The sequence below is a fragment of the Coffea arabica genome, chromosome 2e, assembly GCF_036785885.1.
Source record: "Coffea arabica cultivar ET-39 chromosome 2e, Coffea Arabica ET-39 HiFi, whole genome shotgun sequence".
NCBI lineage: Eukaryota > Viridiplantae > Streptophyta > Magnoliopsida > Gentianales > Rubiaceae > Coffea > Coffea arabica.
Window position 1 is genome coordinate 31,566,026 of NC_092313.1, and position 14,502 is coordinate 31,580,527.

Here is a 14,502-nt window from a genome sequence, read left to right on the forward strand (position 1 = left end):
GTGCCATTCCGAATCCGTTTCGATGTTCAATCAAAGTCCCAACGTTCGTGAATTAAATCTGAAATTTGGCCTAACGGTCTCACTTTTTCAGTAAATTTGAGCCGCCATATCTTGGTGCTCAAAACTCCAATTCTTGTCCCACTTGTTTTTTTTTGAACTTTGTTTGTAACTCTAATTGAGGTCCAAATTTCAAAGGCTAGTTCGTATTGTGTGAATTTTACCGAATTTTCAAAGTTGGCCAAAAATTAACCCAGAAACTGTCTCAATGGTCCAAAACAGCAACTTTGAGCCGAATTTTGAATGTTATCCATTTGGAATGTTGGAAAAATGTCTTTTTAGGAACTTTTAGTACTTTGGAAGTAGTTTCTAACGGTACCAAGTTTTCCAATTTTGAACATACAAAAAGTGAGATACGATTTTTCAAAGATTGAACCTCAAATCGAAAATTTTCAAACTTGACGGGAATTGAGTTTTTGAAACTCTTCCCTACCCTTCAATACTAATTGACCATTTTGAACTTGTCTTCATGAAGGAAATCAGTTTTTTTTCCTTGTGTTAATAAATACTACTTTAGAACCTTGAATTTTGAACAAGTAAAGTCCCATTCCATGGCATTTTCTAGATTGTACAAGTGTACAATCCCTCTCTTGATAAGAAAGGATTTTCAAGTGATAGTGTGTAATAGATAACTATTGTTTGCTCAGGTGCTCAAAGAGGCCTTCACAAGGATCTCGAGGGGAACACCTAAAGGCTTGTTTACGCACTCACTCTCTTATTTTGATTGGTGAGTGTCAAGTGCATGAATTTGTTACTAAGTGGTTAACTGTTTCTTATCCGTTATGTGAATTTGAAATTTTGAAACGAATGTGTACTTTACCGCACTCGTTCACTTTCGAACGAAATTATATTCGTATTTTGCTATGTGAATTCATATTCGACTTGTACATAGTAATGTGAATATGATTCGTATTTGTGATTCGTATTTGTGATTTATATATGTGATTCGTATTTGTGATTCATATATGTGATTCCTATTTGGAATCGTCGATTTGAGCGTTGCTCATCGACTGATATTCGTATTCGTATTCATATTCGTACTCGTATTCATATTCGGGGGACGTCCAAACTCGTTGGTTAACTTTGCGATTCAAGCCAGCATGGGCTTAGTCGATAAGCTTAGCAAACCATGAGATATTCGTAGAGCATGATCTATTGGAAAGATTTTGTTCGGCATTAGTCGCGCAGTATTGCCATGATATACTCGAGTATTATCAAAACTTTAATGAGTGGACCCGGTAAGGGGTGTAACGGTGACGGGATTCGAAGAAAAGTGGCGTATCTACAGATTTGATACTTATGTGGTTGACGGAGTGTCAACATGAGTTATGATCAAGACTTTGACTCGACTACGTGAAATTTAGCTCCTGAGAGCTACAGTATCCTTGAATTGTTTCCGTTTATTTTTCCTATTCGAAGTGTGAATTATTCGAATTTGATAGCTTTATCTACAATGTAATTGTTGTTGCTACTTGGGTTATCTGTTTGCATGTGTGTTTCTTGGTCTTACTGAGTATTGGCTCATTCCATTAGTTTGTTTTCCTTAACAGGAACCCGATTGGAAGGAGTTAAGCAAATGCCGACTTGAGGCACTTTTGTATTAGTGTTTTGATTGTAATTGACTAGACACTTTTGGTTGTTGTCTATTTTGGGGAAAGTGATTGTAAATTTGAAATTGTAATGTAAGACTGGATATTTATGTATGGAAATGACTTCGTACCTTTATTCCGACTTTCATTGTTAGTATTAGACTAGATTTGAATTGGAATTGTCTTGAGTCCTAGTGAGAGTTGGGCAGGCGTTCCGCGGATACCCTTGGGTTCGTTCTTGGAAGAAGTGGGAGTGTCACAAACTCGAGCCGCTCAATTCGTTTGCACCCCTAACCTAACCTCCGTCACAGTAGATGTGTAGAAGTAATGATCTTCCCCATTTTGTTTGGGTTATCTTTTTATTTCATTACGTTGCGATTGAAATCTTACTTGTTTGATAACTTAATTTAATATTTAAATTTAATAAATTTAGATCTTAATATGTTTAGACGTATTTACTAACAAAAAAAAAGAACATCTTAATCTTAATCTTAATCTTAATTAATTAAGTGGTTTTGAATTATTCAATCAAAACATACTAAAAAAAGGTGGTAAATTGTTTAATTATCACTTACTGCAAATACAAGATTTATACTTTTATTGTGTCAAAATAAGTTTTTAGTGTGCTTAACAAACGTTAACAAGAGAGTAAAGAAAACTATTGAAAATTGTACTAAAGTTTATATTTTTATTCAAATAAATTGCTTGTTCTCAAGCCTATAACAATGAAAACAATGATTCATTCTTTATTTTTTAATATCTTATTTTCAATGAAACTAAATCATACATCATACCAGTAAAATATAACATTTTAATGCCATCATTAATCAATCAACATAAGGATAAAATTATATAATATATAAAAATCAGTATTTAGATGTTTATAATTATCCAATAGGCATATGCCTTGTTCTCGTTTGGTTTAGATTTTTGTAAAATCTAACTATGTAAAGTGATTATAAAGAATTATCAGAATCAGCAAAAAGTTACTCTTTGAGTAATTATGAATTTTAGTATTGTTGGTTATTAAAAATCTATAATCTAAATACAAAAACAAACAAGAACATCTCAAAAGCTAATTAATCATAATCAAAATCTATAATTAGTTAAAATAATCAATTGAGAACAAGCCTATAATGTATTCATTGTTCAAATTCAAATTAAGATAATAATTTGTATTAGATTTATTGTTTAACAATTTAATAATTTGATGGAATATTTCTGAAATTCAAAATGTTTTTTTTTTTTTTTTTAAGAATGCAAAGTGGGATGACGATTTTGCCCTCACTAGAAACAACAAAAGCCCCAAACTATCCCCATGGTTACCATCTTCCCCATGCCCTTCCCCTCCAAGTCTGTCAACAACCTCTTTTTCCTCACTAACATCTCCAGTCCTTTTAAGGCTTGTCGATCTCTCCTTCCTCCCATTTCTCTACTCTAGCTTCTATGAGCTCTCCCCTTTCCGGACTTCAAAATCCCTGGCGCCTCCAACCCCTCATCTCCCTCCCCCAGTCCCTAGCTCCCCTAGTCTCCTTATCCTCTTCCCCATTCTTCATCAACCCATCTAGCTATTCTTGCCCCCAAAAATCCAAAAACTGGTGAGTGAATTATTTAGTTGAATTTTCAGTTTTTTTGTAGCAAAGATGTTTTTTTTTTGTACAGTGGGTTTCGGTTTTCACATTGGTTTGTAGAGTAATTTATTGTTCCTTGGTGGTGGTGGTTGTGGCTATAATGGTAAAACCTGTGATTTTGACTGAGGAAAGGGAATAGTAGAAAAAAAAGGAAAGAAACATTATTGTTAATTGAAAGAAAGGGGAAGGCCGAGCAAGAAAGCATGAAGGATATAATTTTGGTAACACATTTGTCATAGGATTGTAATTGTCATTTAAGTTAATAGCAATTGGCCAGATTACTTGATCTTGTGTAATGTGACAAAAAAAGATTGAATGTTTAAGATAGTATGGAACTGAAATCCTTAGTGTATGGGGCATATCACAATCCAATGATTTAAGGGGTATTTTGCATTTAACCCATTTTTCTTTGGTATGTTATCTTTCTTTTCCATTCTTTTCTTTTTCAAATTACTATTACTTGATGGAGATAGTATCATGTGGGTTCAATAGGATTATTCTTCGTCAAGTCTTTTAGGTTTGGAATTCTCAAGTACATATTCAGATTTCAATTTTTGTGGGAATCTTTGGCTGTTGTTTATGAATTTCTTTAATTTTAAGTGGTTTGAGCTAGTTCATAGAATTTTTGCCCATTTAGTAAATATAAAGAAGAGAAATGAAGAAATGGCTAAGTTTTCATTCTTGTTTATGTTTTTTTTCCTTAGCAACCGCAATACATTAAATTAATTTAATTGTTGTAGTTAGGCAAGTTTGACTATACTTAAAATGGTTCTAAGGGTTTGGATGTTAGGGTTGTTTTTGGAGTTTACATTTTAGGGGTATTTCATTTTGTAGATTTTCCTCTCTTTTTTTTTTCCTTGAAGGTATATATCAGGTTTCGAGCTGTGAATTTCATGGGGTTTTATTGCAACAATCAGGAGTAAAAGTGCTATGTAGATTTCCAAATTTTAGAATATTTTATATGTTTGTTCTAGGTAGCTTATGGAGGTCAAAATAATAACAACTTGAGGATTGGGTTTATGCGTCAAACTCGGGAATGTTTGATTTATGCATCTGACTGGTACTTCTACAATTGGAGACTGTAAAGTGTTACTAATCCTGAAGTTTTTGTCATTTTTTTAATTATATATTCTCAAGTCACATTTGAAGCAGTCATTCTTTTTCCTACGTGATGTTCTTGTTATGTTATTTAGCTTTTCTTTTGAAAATTCTTGTACTTATTGTGCAAATGATTGTATAAGTTATTTTTTTGCTTGTAAAAGGTTTATATATTAACTTTTATTTCTGTGTACTTGATGCTAAAATTTTTCGCTGTTTGTTTATGTGCTCTATTGGCTTTAATTAATCAAAGATACTCCTAAATGGTTGGTGTATTCTTTGTCATCCTTTTTGTGCTTTGAAGGATTGAAACTTATAGTGTCTATGGTATTGCTGCAGACCAAGTAGACCTTACATTGGAAGGACCCATCTATCGGCAGGTTGAAGTTAAATGGGGTCTTCAGAAGGCATACAAGCAGCAGCTACAGTGTACAGAAACCTTCTTAAAGCAGTAAGAAAGCATATAGGTAAGGAAGAGCAGAAGGCCCAATTCTCTGACTTCATTAAGCAGGAGTTCAGGAATAGCAGCAGTGGACAGCAGTCCATGGATCCCTCTTTCATTCAGCAAAAGATAAAGCTTGCCCATGATTACACTTTCCTTCTGAACAGTGTCCACCATCATAAGGTAGTCATCTATTAATCATTTGATATAATGGGTATGCATCTACATGGATAATGACGTGGTCTGGATATTGTTTGTGCACCTTAGCCCTGTGGAACATCTTTAGTTGCACAATTTCAAAAAGGACAAGGTTTTATTTGTGTGGAAATGTGATGTTCAACTGACTTGGATTTTAGTGGATGGCAGAAGGTAGTAAGTAGTCTGGGTTTGGATATTTTTTCATAATGGTTATATATTATGCTAGAAATTTCAAGCTTTTTTTCTGCTTACCTGGTGCTTGATTACTGTTATATTTGTTCTCTGGTAGCAGACTCAGCAATTGTTCTTGTAATATAACTGTAGTCTATCTTGGCAATTTTAAGAAGCCTTAGAAAAGAAGGCAAAGCAACTCTTGCTGGCTGACGAATAAACCAAGATTTATAATTGATGTTTGTAATTTTTTATAATTTTGGTGAAGTAAAAGATGGACTCATGAAGAAAGATGGAATCTTGAAATGTTGGATTGATGATGCTTTGATTTCATTAGAAATTCTTAAGCTATCAGGTGACTTTTGATTTCTTGTATCGATGTCATAATGGTCCGGGTCATTAAAATATCAATGGTCTATCTGCCAGGGTTCACTGTTGATAGATTGTTTGCCTCTCTTAGCCCCTGATGTATCCTGATGGATGAGGATATGTGCTTGCTCTTGGTATATGATCTGTGGCTGATTTTGTTTTTTGATTGTGCAGGACTTGCTATTTTCCTATAATATTGCAGTTGACAGATCAGATGAGATGAAAAAAATTCTTGGGAAATCTGCTGCTAGTGTGGGTCTTCAACTTCCTGATGTCTATCAACCTTAATGGTAAGATCTCATCTTATCATCTTGGAGATGCTTTTGCCGTGTTTAATGTTTAATTGGTTGTTAAGATCTTGTCTTATTTCTATTATTTCTAATTATCTCTTAGATGCTTTCTTTGTGGCCTGCATGTTCCATAAGTATGGGTATTAAAGCTAATTTAGACTGAGAAGTTGATGTCTGGGATTTTCTGTTCCTTGTTTGTCATCATCATCTTCTTATTCTTATTTTTCCCCCTCTCTTGGTTTTCCTTCCCTTGCTTTCCTTTCTCAGTATTGTTGGTTGGTTTCAGAAATGGCTATACTTTCAAAGTAATTTGAGTTAAAAAATCATTTGGACATGGCATTTGAGCGCAAAGTATGCTTAATAACCTCACTGGTGTACAGCTTCTAAACAAACTTTACAATCAATTATCTGTTTTTGATTTTCAATGTTATTTTGCTTTCCGAGATAGAATTCTATCTTCAGCTGCTTTCCCTGACATTTAGGGCCAGTTTTACCTATTGAAGTTTGGTTTCTCCGGAAGCATGCAATAGGTTAAGAGGTTTGGTTCGGTGGAAGTTTCAGGAAGACAATTCTGTCATTTATTCAAGAACTGAGAAGTAGATATACCCGTGGTCCTTGTTCCCTCATCTTAGTACGGGAGTTCAACTTTCACTGACACACCCCTGCTCTTGGATTTAAAGAAAGGCTTTACTTAGTTTTGAACAGAAAATCTCTGATGTCATAAAGGAGAGAACCTTTTTGTGCAGACAAAGTACAGGATTTGCTTCTCAAAAACTTTGAAACCTTAGAATTATTTATCTTGATTAAAGGAAACCTCCCTTACTTCTTTTGGCTCTTCAAGTTTTGAAGAGATGAACACATAAGCCAGCTGGAAGCGGTTCAAGCCTGCGACATGAATTGATTGGGAGGATATATGAAATAGTTAATGATATTATCTGCAGTACAGTGTCATGACCCTTGCAAGAGAGATATTTTTAGGTACAAGTATCCCCTAAAAGCACTTTCAAGCATGGTTTAGCAATGATTGGGAGGGTATATGTAGGAGGATTCGCATGAAATTTTGCCCAACTCCATATCTGGAATAGAATATATGAAATACGTATGAACACAGAAAAAATTATACAGTGTCATCAGCCTTGCAAGAGAGACTAATTTAGGTATCATTAATTCCCACAGGCACTATAAAGATATGTTACTTAATTGTAATTCTACAGAAAGGTGCTGTAAAAGTCTAATTTCATTTAAAGATTTTCATTGGATGCACTAGCAAAAAGAAAAGCTTTGTAACAGTGGACGATGGAATGAAATGACAGTTTCTCTTACTCGTAGTTTTCAAAATTGTTTGTTTATTTAGCATTTTGATTAACCACCATTAAAAGAAAAAAGATTCAGATTTTGGTTTTACTTATCGTTCTCATTTCCCGAACTCCCTAATCCAAATATAACTGCTCAGGACTATTTCTTTCAGATATGACATAGCAGCAATACGAAAATGTAAACATGATCGCTCAGTCTGCATTTTCCACATCTAGCTGTGGTATTCATTTCAATTGTTTTGTCTGGTATATGCATGCCTACATGATTCTTAAGTAGTTGTACCACCTCTTGATGGAGGTCCAAGTCTTTGCTATGTGGAACACATGCTGATAACACAACACCCACACAAGCATGCACGTGCACAGAAAGCAGCATGTGCATACATACTCACAGGCTCGCACTCAAGCATAATCTCTCTCTCTCCATGTCTGCTAATTCTCATTTAGCAGGTTGTACCGGCATAACATGTAGCTGATTATGGTGATTTTCTAGCAATAAGCATGCAGAGAACCATGAAATATCTGAAAGCAAGTCTGTTGGTGAAAGTGAGAGATTCAGCACAATTGCTATATGCAGAACTTATTGTTCCTTCTGGAAGCCATGATTGTGAAATGCCTACCTCAAGGGCTTGAGCAAGTTAAGTTTCTCAACTCTATGCAGCCAGTTGAGCTTATATATACAAGCAAAAGCAATAAATATGCTTGTAATTGTTAATTTCACGGGTACTATGAAATTTTAGTTAGTTTTTGCTCAATTCATTCTCTGCTTATACCCTCATTGGCTGTCCTGCCTTCTCGTCTCAACGCCACAGGCCCCTCTCTGCCTCTCCATGTTCTCCTGAAACAATTTTTGGAATGATTGTGGGGTGTTGATTTTTTGTAATAAACTTTTCATTGATGCCGAAGTATAAGCCTCATTTGTTATGCGAAAAATATGCTTTTGAAATGGTCGAAGCACACTTTATCCTTGAATGTAGGCAATGTTAAGACTTTTAACAGTTTCTTTAGCTAAAAGAAGTAATAAAAGAGTATTTGTAAAATTTGTAGCACAACTTTTTTAACTGACCAACAAATGTAACAAAAGCATTTAAAAATACAAAAGAAGAATTGTAAACTGATGCATGCAAGGATACAAAAGGAAAATTGAGCATGTATTGAAAACTGCAGTGTCTAGAAACTGAAATGTACATTTGCAGTCAAATACAGGAACTAGAGCTCTAGCAAAATCCTCCTGCAAGAACACTTATTTGCCAAGTAACAAGATTCAGAAGCACAAAAGAATCATTCTTGCACACTGTTAACTGTTAAACTAATGAGAAGCTAAGATCAGCTCACCCAAACTAATGTAGTTTGGGTCATTTGGACAGAAACCAAAAATATATACTTTGGCTTAACATAGACCAGTAACATACTCTTAACATTTGACATTGTATCTTAAATAAGCTGTATGCCAATATATCCATTTTCAGGCAGGAACTGCTTTGAAAATGTAACCTGCCTAAAAAGATAGGTAGTCCCTTGCAGCAAAGTGTGAAATTCATGACAATCCAGTGTGAATTGCATATTTCCACTATTTATTGCAGAGAGAATCAACGACCTCTGGATTGTTCCCAATCACCGAGATTTCATTCTGAAACTCTTTTTCTCCTTCTGTTAATACTTTCTCAAGTTTCTTCACGGCCACAACCTTGTTGGAATTTGGCAAAATCCCTTTGTACACGGTCCCAAATGCTCCTCTGCTAACAAGCTTAATATTTTGAAGTCGAGTTCGAGCTCGATTTCGACTCGAGCTTGACTCGAGCGGTTTGCGAACAGCTCGATTCGTTTGCAGCCCAAGCTCAGGTTTACTGGGGCGGAAAAGGTTGTAGTAGCGTTTCTTACTTCTCCTCGTGTAGCTAATATTTCAGTTGACAACTTTTAACTTTCATTTGTGGAAAGACTTCGATAGATAACCTACCACACAAAAAAACTTCTCCTGACTACTAGTAGTATAATGGACTTCGAAGCCATAGTAGTATTAAACCTTAAACATTAAGAGATCAATTCCACCGGATATCCAAGATGATTAAGTAAGTAAATGGTACGACGTTGACTAATCTTTTTCACATGAAACTGCTAATTGTGACTTGTAACCATGGTTCAAAGTCGCGGTCGCGGCTGCGGCCGGGACTGTTCCACATTAGTTTTGGCATATCGGTCTCTGTCTCGGAGACACGCAAAATTTTGAAATATTTAATATTCTAAAAAATATAAAAAATATGATAAATAAAAATAATTAAAAAATTAGTAAAAATAATAAAAATTCGAGTTGACTCGAGATGACTCGATGTGATTCAACTGTTTCAACTATTCACGGTGATGTCTCGACGAGTCAAATATTTTAAAATCATATCATCCCGATATCGTATCGAGAGAGTCCGAGACGGTGACCACTCGGTCTCGGCGACTTCACCGAGTCTTTGAACCGTGCTTGTAACTAGCGCCCCACCCCCTTTCTTTTCAACTTAATGTCCCGCTTCTGATCAACTAGTAATTTCGTTGTTTACGCCATCAACGGAAATATGCCTTTCCGCCTCTGTTGTCATGATTCTATTTCCAACCATTTGCCATTTTTCCTTTTATTTCTATTTGTTGTCGGCGTACTATTAATGCCATGAATTTGAAGCTCGTCTGAAAGTCATACGTATGTACTGTGTATGGTGGGAGTGGGAATCTGTCAAAAAGACCATCTACCTCTCTCACACTCACGACAGTGGTAGTCTTGAATCTTGGTAGAACTGAGGAACGTATAATTGATATTTTTTACACTTGTCCGCTTCTGATAGATGAGTAACATCTATGATGAAAAGAAAGGTTTCATCAATTGAATGTTAGCGGTTTTAAACAGGTACTAGCGTGAAATATCGTGCACTTCACCCTCACGTCTCGTTTCCAGTAAAAACTGTCAAATTGATGAAATGAATGAGAAAAAAAAAAAGTCCAAGTCTTTCATATATTTCTTTGACTTTTTTTTTTGGACTTTCTTCCAATATTTTGGAGATTGGAATGGGTTCAATGGATTTAGATAGAAACTTGGTTAATGAGAGGGAGGAAGAATAAAATGAGATTGGAAGTCTCGTTTGCTGGTGAAAGAAGAAATTGATGATACTCATTGTCATTTTCGGGCGCAATATTTTGGAAGAAAATGAAGAAGAAAGAAAAAGAAAAAACGTCTAGTTTTTTTTTTCTTTTTTAGGCATTTTTGAATTTCAGTGAATGTTTTTGGTGACCCGGCAAAAATTAAGTGGTCAAACGTTTATTGACCAACTGGATGGGTATCTTTGTTATGGGATTGTATATTTGAGGGACAATTTTGTTATTTAGCCAAACTTCGGGGTTGATTGGTAGTTTGGTCGAACGTAAAACAATCCCCAATTCGATTGTCCTCAAATTTGGGTTTAAAAATAAATAAATGTCAATTGGAACTATAGAATAGTTGTTTGTGTTGAATTTTTTTCCCAAATCTTTCGTCTCCTTATTTTGAGAATCATTTGGGTATGGATTGTATAATTTTAGGTAGCCATTTGAGTGAGATGAAGAGGAGCAGCCACAGTTCTTATTCTGTAAGGCTACTTTCAGTTCATTTTTTTGGTCGGTTTTGAGGCCAAATTTGCATCCTGCGCCGGCTGGAGGGTGTAATTTCATCAATTTTTGGCACTGGTTGGCGACGGTACTGCGGCTCGCACAATACACCATCATCACCCTTGGTCTTTTCTGCCATGGTTGAAAATTATTTTCTTCATTAGAAAAAAAAAAAAAAGGCAAAGCAAGAAAAAATATAAGGTCCAGAAAAAAAAAAGACTCTGGGGCATTACATACTTTTCTGCTGAGATCACCAAAATAAACATTCAAACGCTAGTTGACTACACATGGGCTAAATGAGTCTTTTGGATGTTTGTTTAAAATTTTATTGTAATTTATTGTAAATGAATCTTTTGGATATTTGACAAATGAGTTAGCGGGGAAGAAAGGTAGCGGGGAAGAGAAAAGGAGGAGAGGGAGAAGATAAGAAAAAAAAAAAAAAAAAAAACCTCTGTTGGTGTCGGAAGAGGTGGCCAACACAGAACTGGCGCCAGAAAAGGTGTTAACCGATGGTAGCCAGCGGCAGAAGTGGTGGTGTGTTGAGATGGGGCAGGAAGAAGAAGATAGGAAGAAGGAAATTTTTTTTATGTGTTTTTGGATATTTTGAAGTGTGTATTTTAAAATTTTTGAGGAGATTTTTTATATTACTGTAGTTAAAGTTGTTAAAAAAACTTGTTGAAAAAAAACTAGGCAAAAAAAAAAATCACTTCTAAATTGATGTTTGAACACTTGGTTCCATTTTCAGTGGTTTATTAGCCTAAAATTAGGGACTAGGGATGCGTAAATCCGAAATTTTTTGATTTCTTGATCAAATTCTAATTGAATTCAGAAATGTGAAATCAGAAAAAATGGAAAGGAAATTGCAATTTTTGTCTTCGAAAGTGTCAAATTTGATGTGAATTCGGCAACAAGGTTTTAAAAATGGAAATTCTGATTTCGAATTCACAATTCAAAATCAATTTTCAGATACTAATTCGATTTCAATTTCATATATATGTGTTTGAAAAAGGAAGCTTTTTAGTAAAATTTTAAAAATAAAAAAATTTAAGAGCATGTAAAATTAATATACAAGAAATTATAAAAACCAAAACCAATTTAGTAAATCATGAAAATAATTGATGAATTGATGTGAGGGAGAGAGATAGAGAAGAATATGAATGACTGAGTAGTGTAAAACTTTAATTAGAGAGAAAGAAGAAAAGGAGTAATTAGTGCTTAATGGATTTTAAAAAAATCAAAAAGAATATATGGACTTGACTAATTGAGGGTAATCTTGGTATTTGAGAAAATTTGGCTCTGGCAGGAACACTATTGCTTCGGAAATATTGCCAGCCGTTAGTACATTACATGAGATCAACCTACATATATTTTCTATGGATGCAATACGATAATTTGTGCTGAGTTTAATTGTATAATTACAACAATGTCACTACTTTATTAGTATCACAAGTTTGTCGGTTGTCCCAGAAGAACAAAAAAGCAGAATTTTTTTTTTTTTGATAATAAAGATCAGAAGTTTTTTTGATTGCGATGCAAATGATTTGTTAGCATAATTATAGGAATTTTTTAGCATAATTATAATTATACTAGAAATAATTATGCTATGATTACACTAGCAAATCATGCTTAGACAGATTCTATGCTAAACAAATCTTCTATAACTATGCTAACATTGCATGATTATATTTGACTTTGCTGTGGTGGAATATTTACTGGTTAACTTTATTGAATTCAAAGTGGCCTTGGCTCATTGATTTGTATTTTGTCAATTGGCCATCCGGCAATCACCACGCATGGTAGAAAATGTGAGGCCAAGACCCTTAAGCCCCATTTGGATCGTTATATTTAAAAGTTTTTGTAAAAAAATATACTGTACCGATTTGATAAATATGAGTTAAAAAATGATTGAAAAATATGTTCATGAAAAATGTAAAAATCTTTTTTCAAAAAATCACTAAAGAAGGGATGCGGAGGGTATTTGGATTTAAGGAAAAAAGGAATCAGTTTAACTAACAGCTTGAGTGAGAAAATGAAAGAAGAATGATTGGCTATCCTTGACTGGAAAGTAACAAAGACCTCAAATTCTTCATATATCTTGAAGGGTGTCAATTGTCAAATACTCTTCTCGTCTTTTGTCGGGAAAATTGTCATCAAGTTAATGTCCTAATGTTTCTTTTTCCAGCTAATTGATTTTTTTCAATTTTGTACAAGTAAATTTCTGGCAGATCAAGTGCTACATTCATCACTTCTCTCAATCTCCATGTTAATGAGCATCTGGCTGAATGTCAAATTCAATTAGCATTTATGGCCATGTATGGGTGGTACCGCCACCAACCAATAATCTTTTCCCATCTCTTATTATTACCAGATCACCCCCTTTTATTGATGTATTGTATGTTCACCACCATGACTATTACCATTTCATTAGTCTTTTCTTGAGTAACACTCGAGTAATTGTCAATTAATCACAATTCAAACAAAGTTAACAGAGTGGATAACCAAAAACTACGAAAGAGAATAATTCAATTATGCAACACGGGTTCACCAAAAAGTAGGTTACAATGGAAAATTTTGCTCCTCCAGACAAACATTGCGCCAAAGCACTAGCAAATGATAGTTTCAAAATTCTCAATTAAGACAAAGGAGCAATGAAAGTAGTAAAACAGAAAAAAAAATTGGAAAAGAATTATGAATATTCAATCTTTTTCTACATCTATATTAATATGATACTGAAATAATTAGTGGCTCCGCAATGAAGCTATGCCCCAACATCGAAATACCTCATATTCATTGAACGTTTTAAATAAAATGAAAGATGCATAATTTTTTCATAAAAATTGAATTGAAGAAAGAAAAAAGTTCTCATTTATCTCACATAGCTGATTGACGTTTTGACCCAACCTAGAATTATCAGTTTCAGTTTCAACTCCAATATTGACATTTCACGTACAACCATTATATTGGATGCTTTCTGTCCAATTTTCGATTTAGTTAAAATCACATGGAACTATAGTATATGTTTTCAAATTAGAGGGAGCTACACATGTCAAACCCAAGAAATTTTTAGGTATTTTACCTTTTTTTTAGGTAATTATTGGTGTTTGCTTGTGAAGCTAGGAGAGAAACATGTAGCACAAGAGTGGGTATAAATATCATCATATACTATGAGCTGCCTTTGTGGAGTTGAACCTAAAACTCAAGATCAACATGTGCATACATTATCATATTACTATCAGATCTTTCGTCGCAATGACGCATAGAATAAGATGCGAAAATCTCACGTCGTTTACCTGAAGGCCATAGCAGACCAACTACAATCGCGATTGTTAGATTATAATTTTTAAATCCCTCTACAATTTACTGGTGAGCATTTGAAAACTAACAAACCGGAATCCAGACAGCCAAATTAGAAAGAAAGGAACGGGAGTGTTCAAAGTTCAAACAGGCCTGTGATCAGTCGCATTTACACGGATCAGCTATGAATTTTCTTCTCCTTCCTTCCGCATAAAAATAGAGTTAGAATACCATTTAAATTTTGTTCATGGCTCGCGCCAGGACCCTACCACTGCTCCCAGTGGATGCCAATTTCTTTATTTCACAAGCATTCAAAGATTCCGGAATGACATCTGTTAGAGTTTAGTCAAATTTTGGATGTGAATAATGCTGTTCTTCCAATGCTCCGCCAAGTCAACTATGGAGTCTATAGCTTCCCCTATGATC

The 14,502-nt window shown here is 34.5% G+C and overlaps 1 protein-coding gene across 4 annotated transcripts; it reads left to right on the top strand.

Annotated features, from left to right (window-relative positions):
- Nucleotides 1-2,980: 2,980 nt before the first annotated feature.
- LOC113732384 (uncharacterized) lies at nucleotides 2,981-8,066 on the top strand. Of its 4 annotated transcripts, none has more exons than XM_027258106.2 (4): nucleotides 2,981-3,244; nucleotides 4,715-5,000; nucleotides 5,730-5,845; nucleotides 7,609-8,066. In XM_027258106.2, the coding sequence occupies exons 2-3, from the start codon at nucleotides 4,767-4,769 to the stop codon at nucleotides 5,841-5,843; spliced, it is 348 nt and encodes a 115-aa protein (XP_027113907.1). In that variant the 5' UTR covers nucleotides 2,981-3,244; nucleotides 4,715-4,766; the 3' UTR covers nucleotides 5,844-5,845; nucleotides 7,609-8,066. The 4 variants fall into 4 exon arrangements, with proteins under 4 accessions (XP_027113907.1, XP_027113906.1, XP_027113908.1 ...); XM_027258105.2 differs by having other exon boundaries at nucleotides 6,328-7,689; XM_027258107.2 differs by having other exon boundaries at nucleotides 6,407-7,689.
- Nucleotides 8,067-14,502: the final 6,436 nt, after the last annotated feature.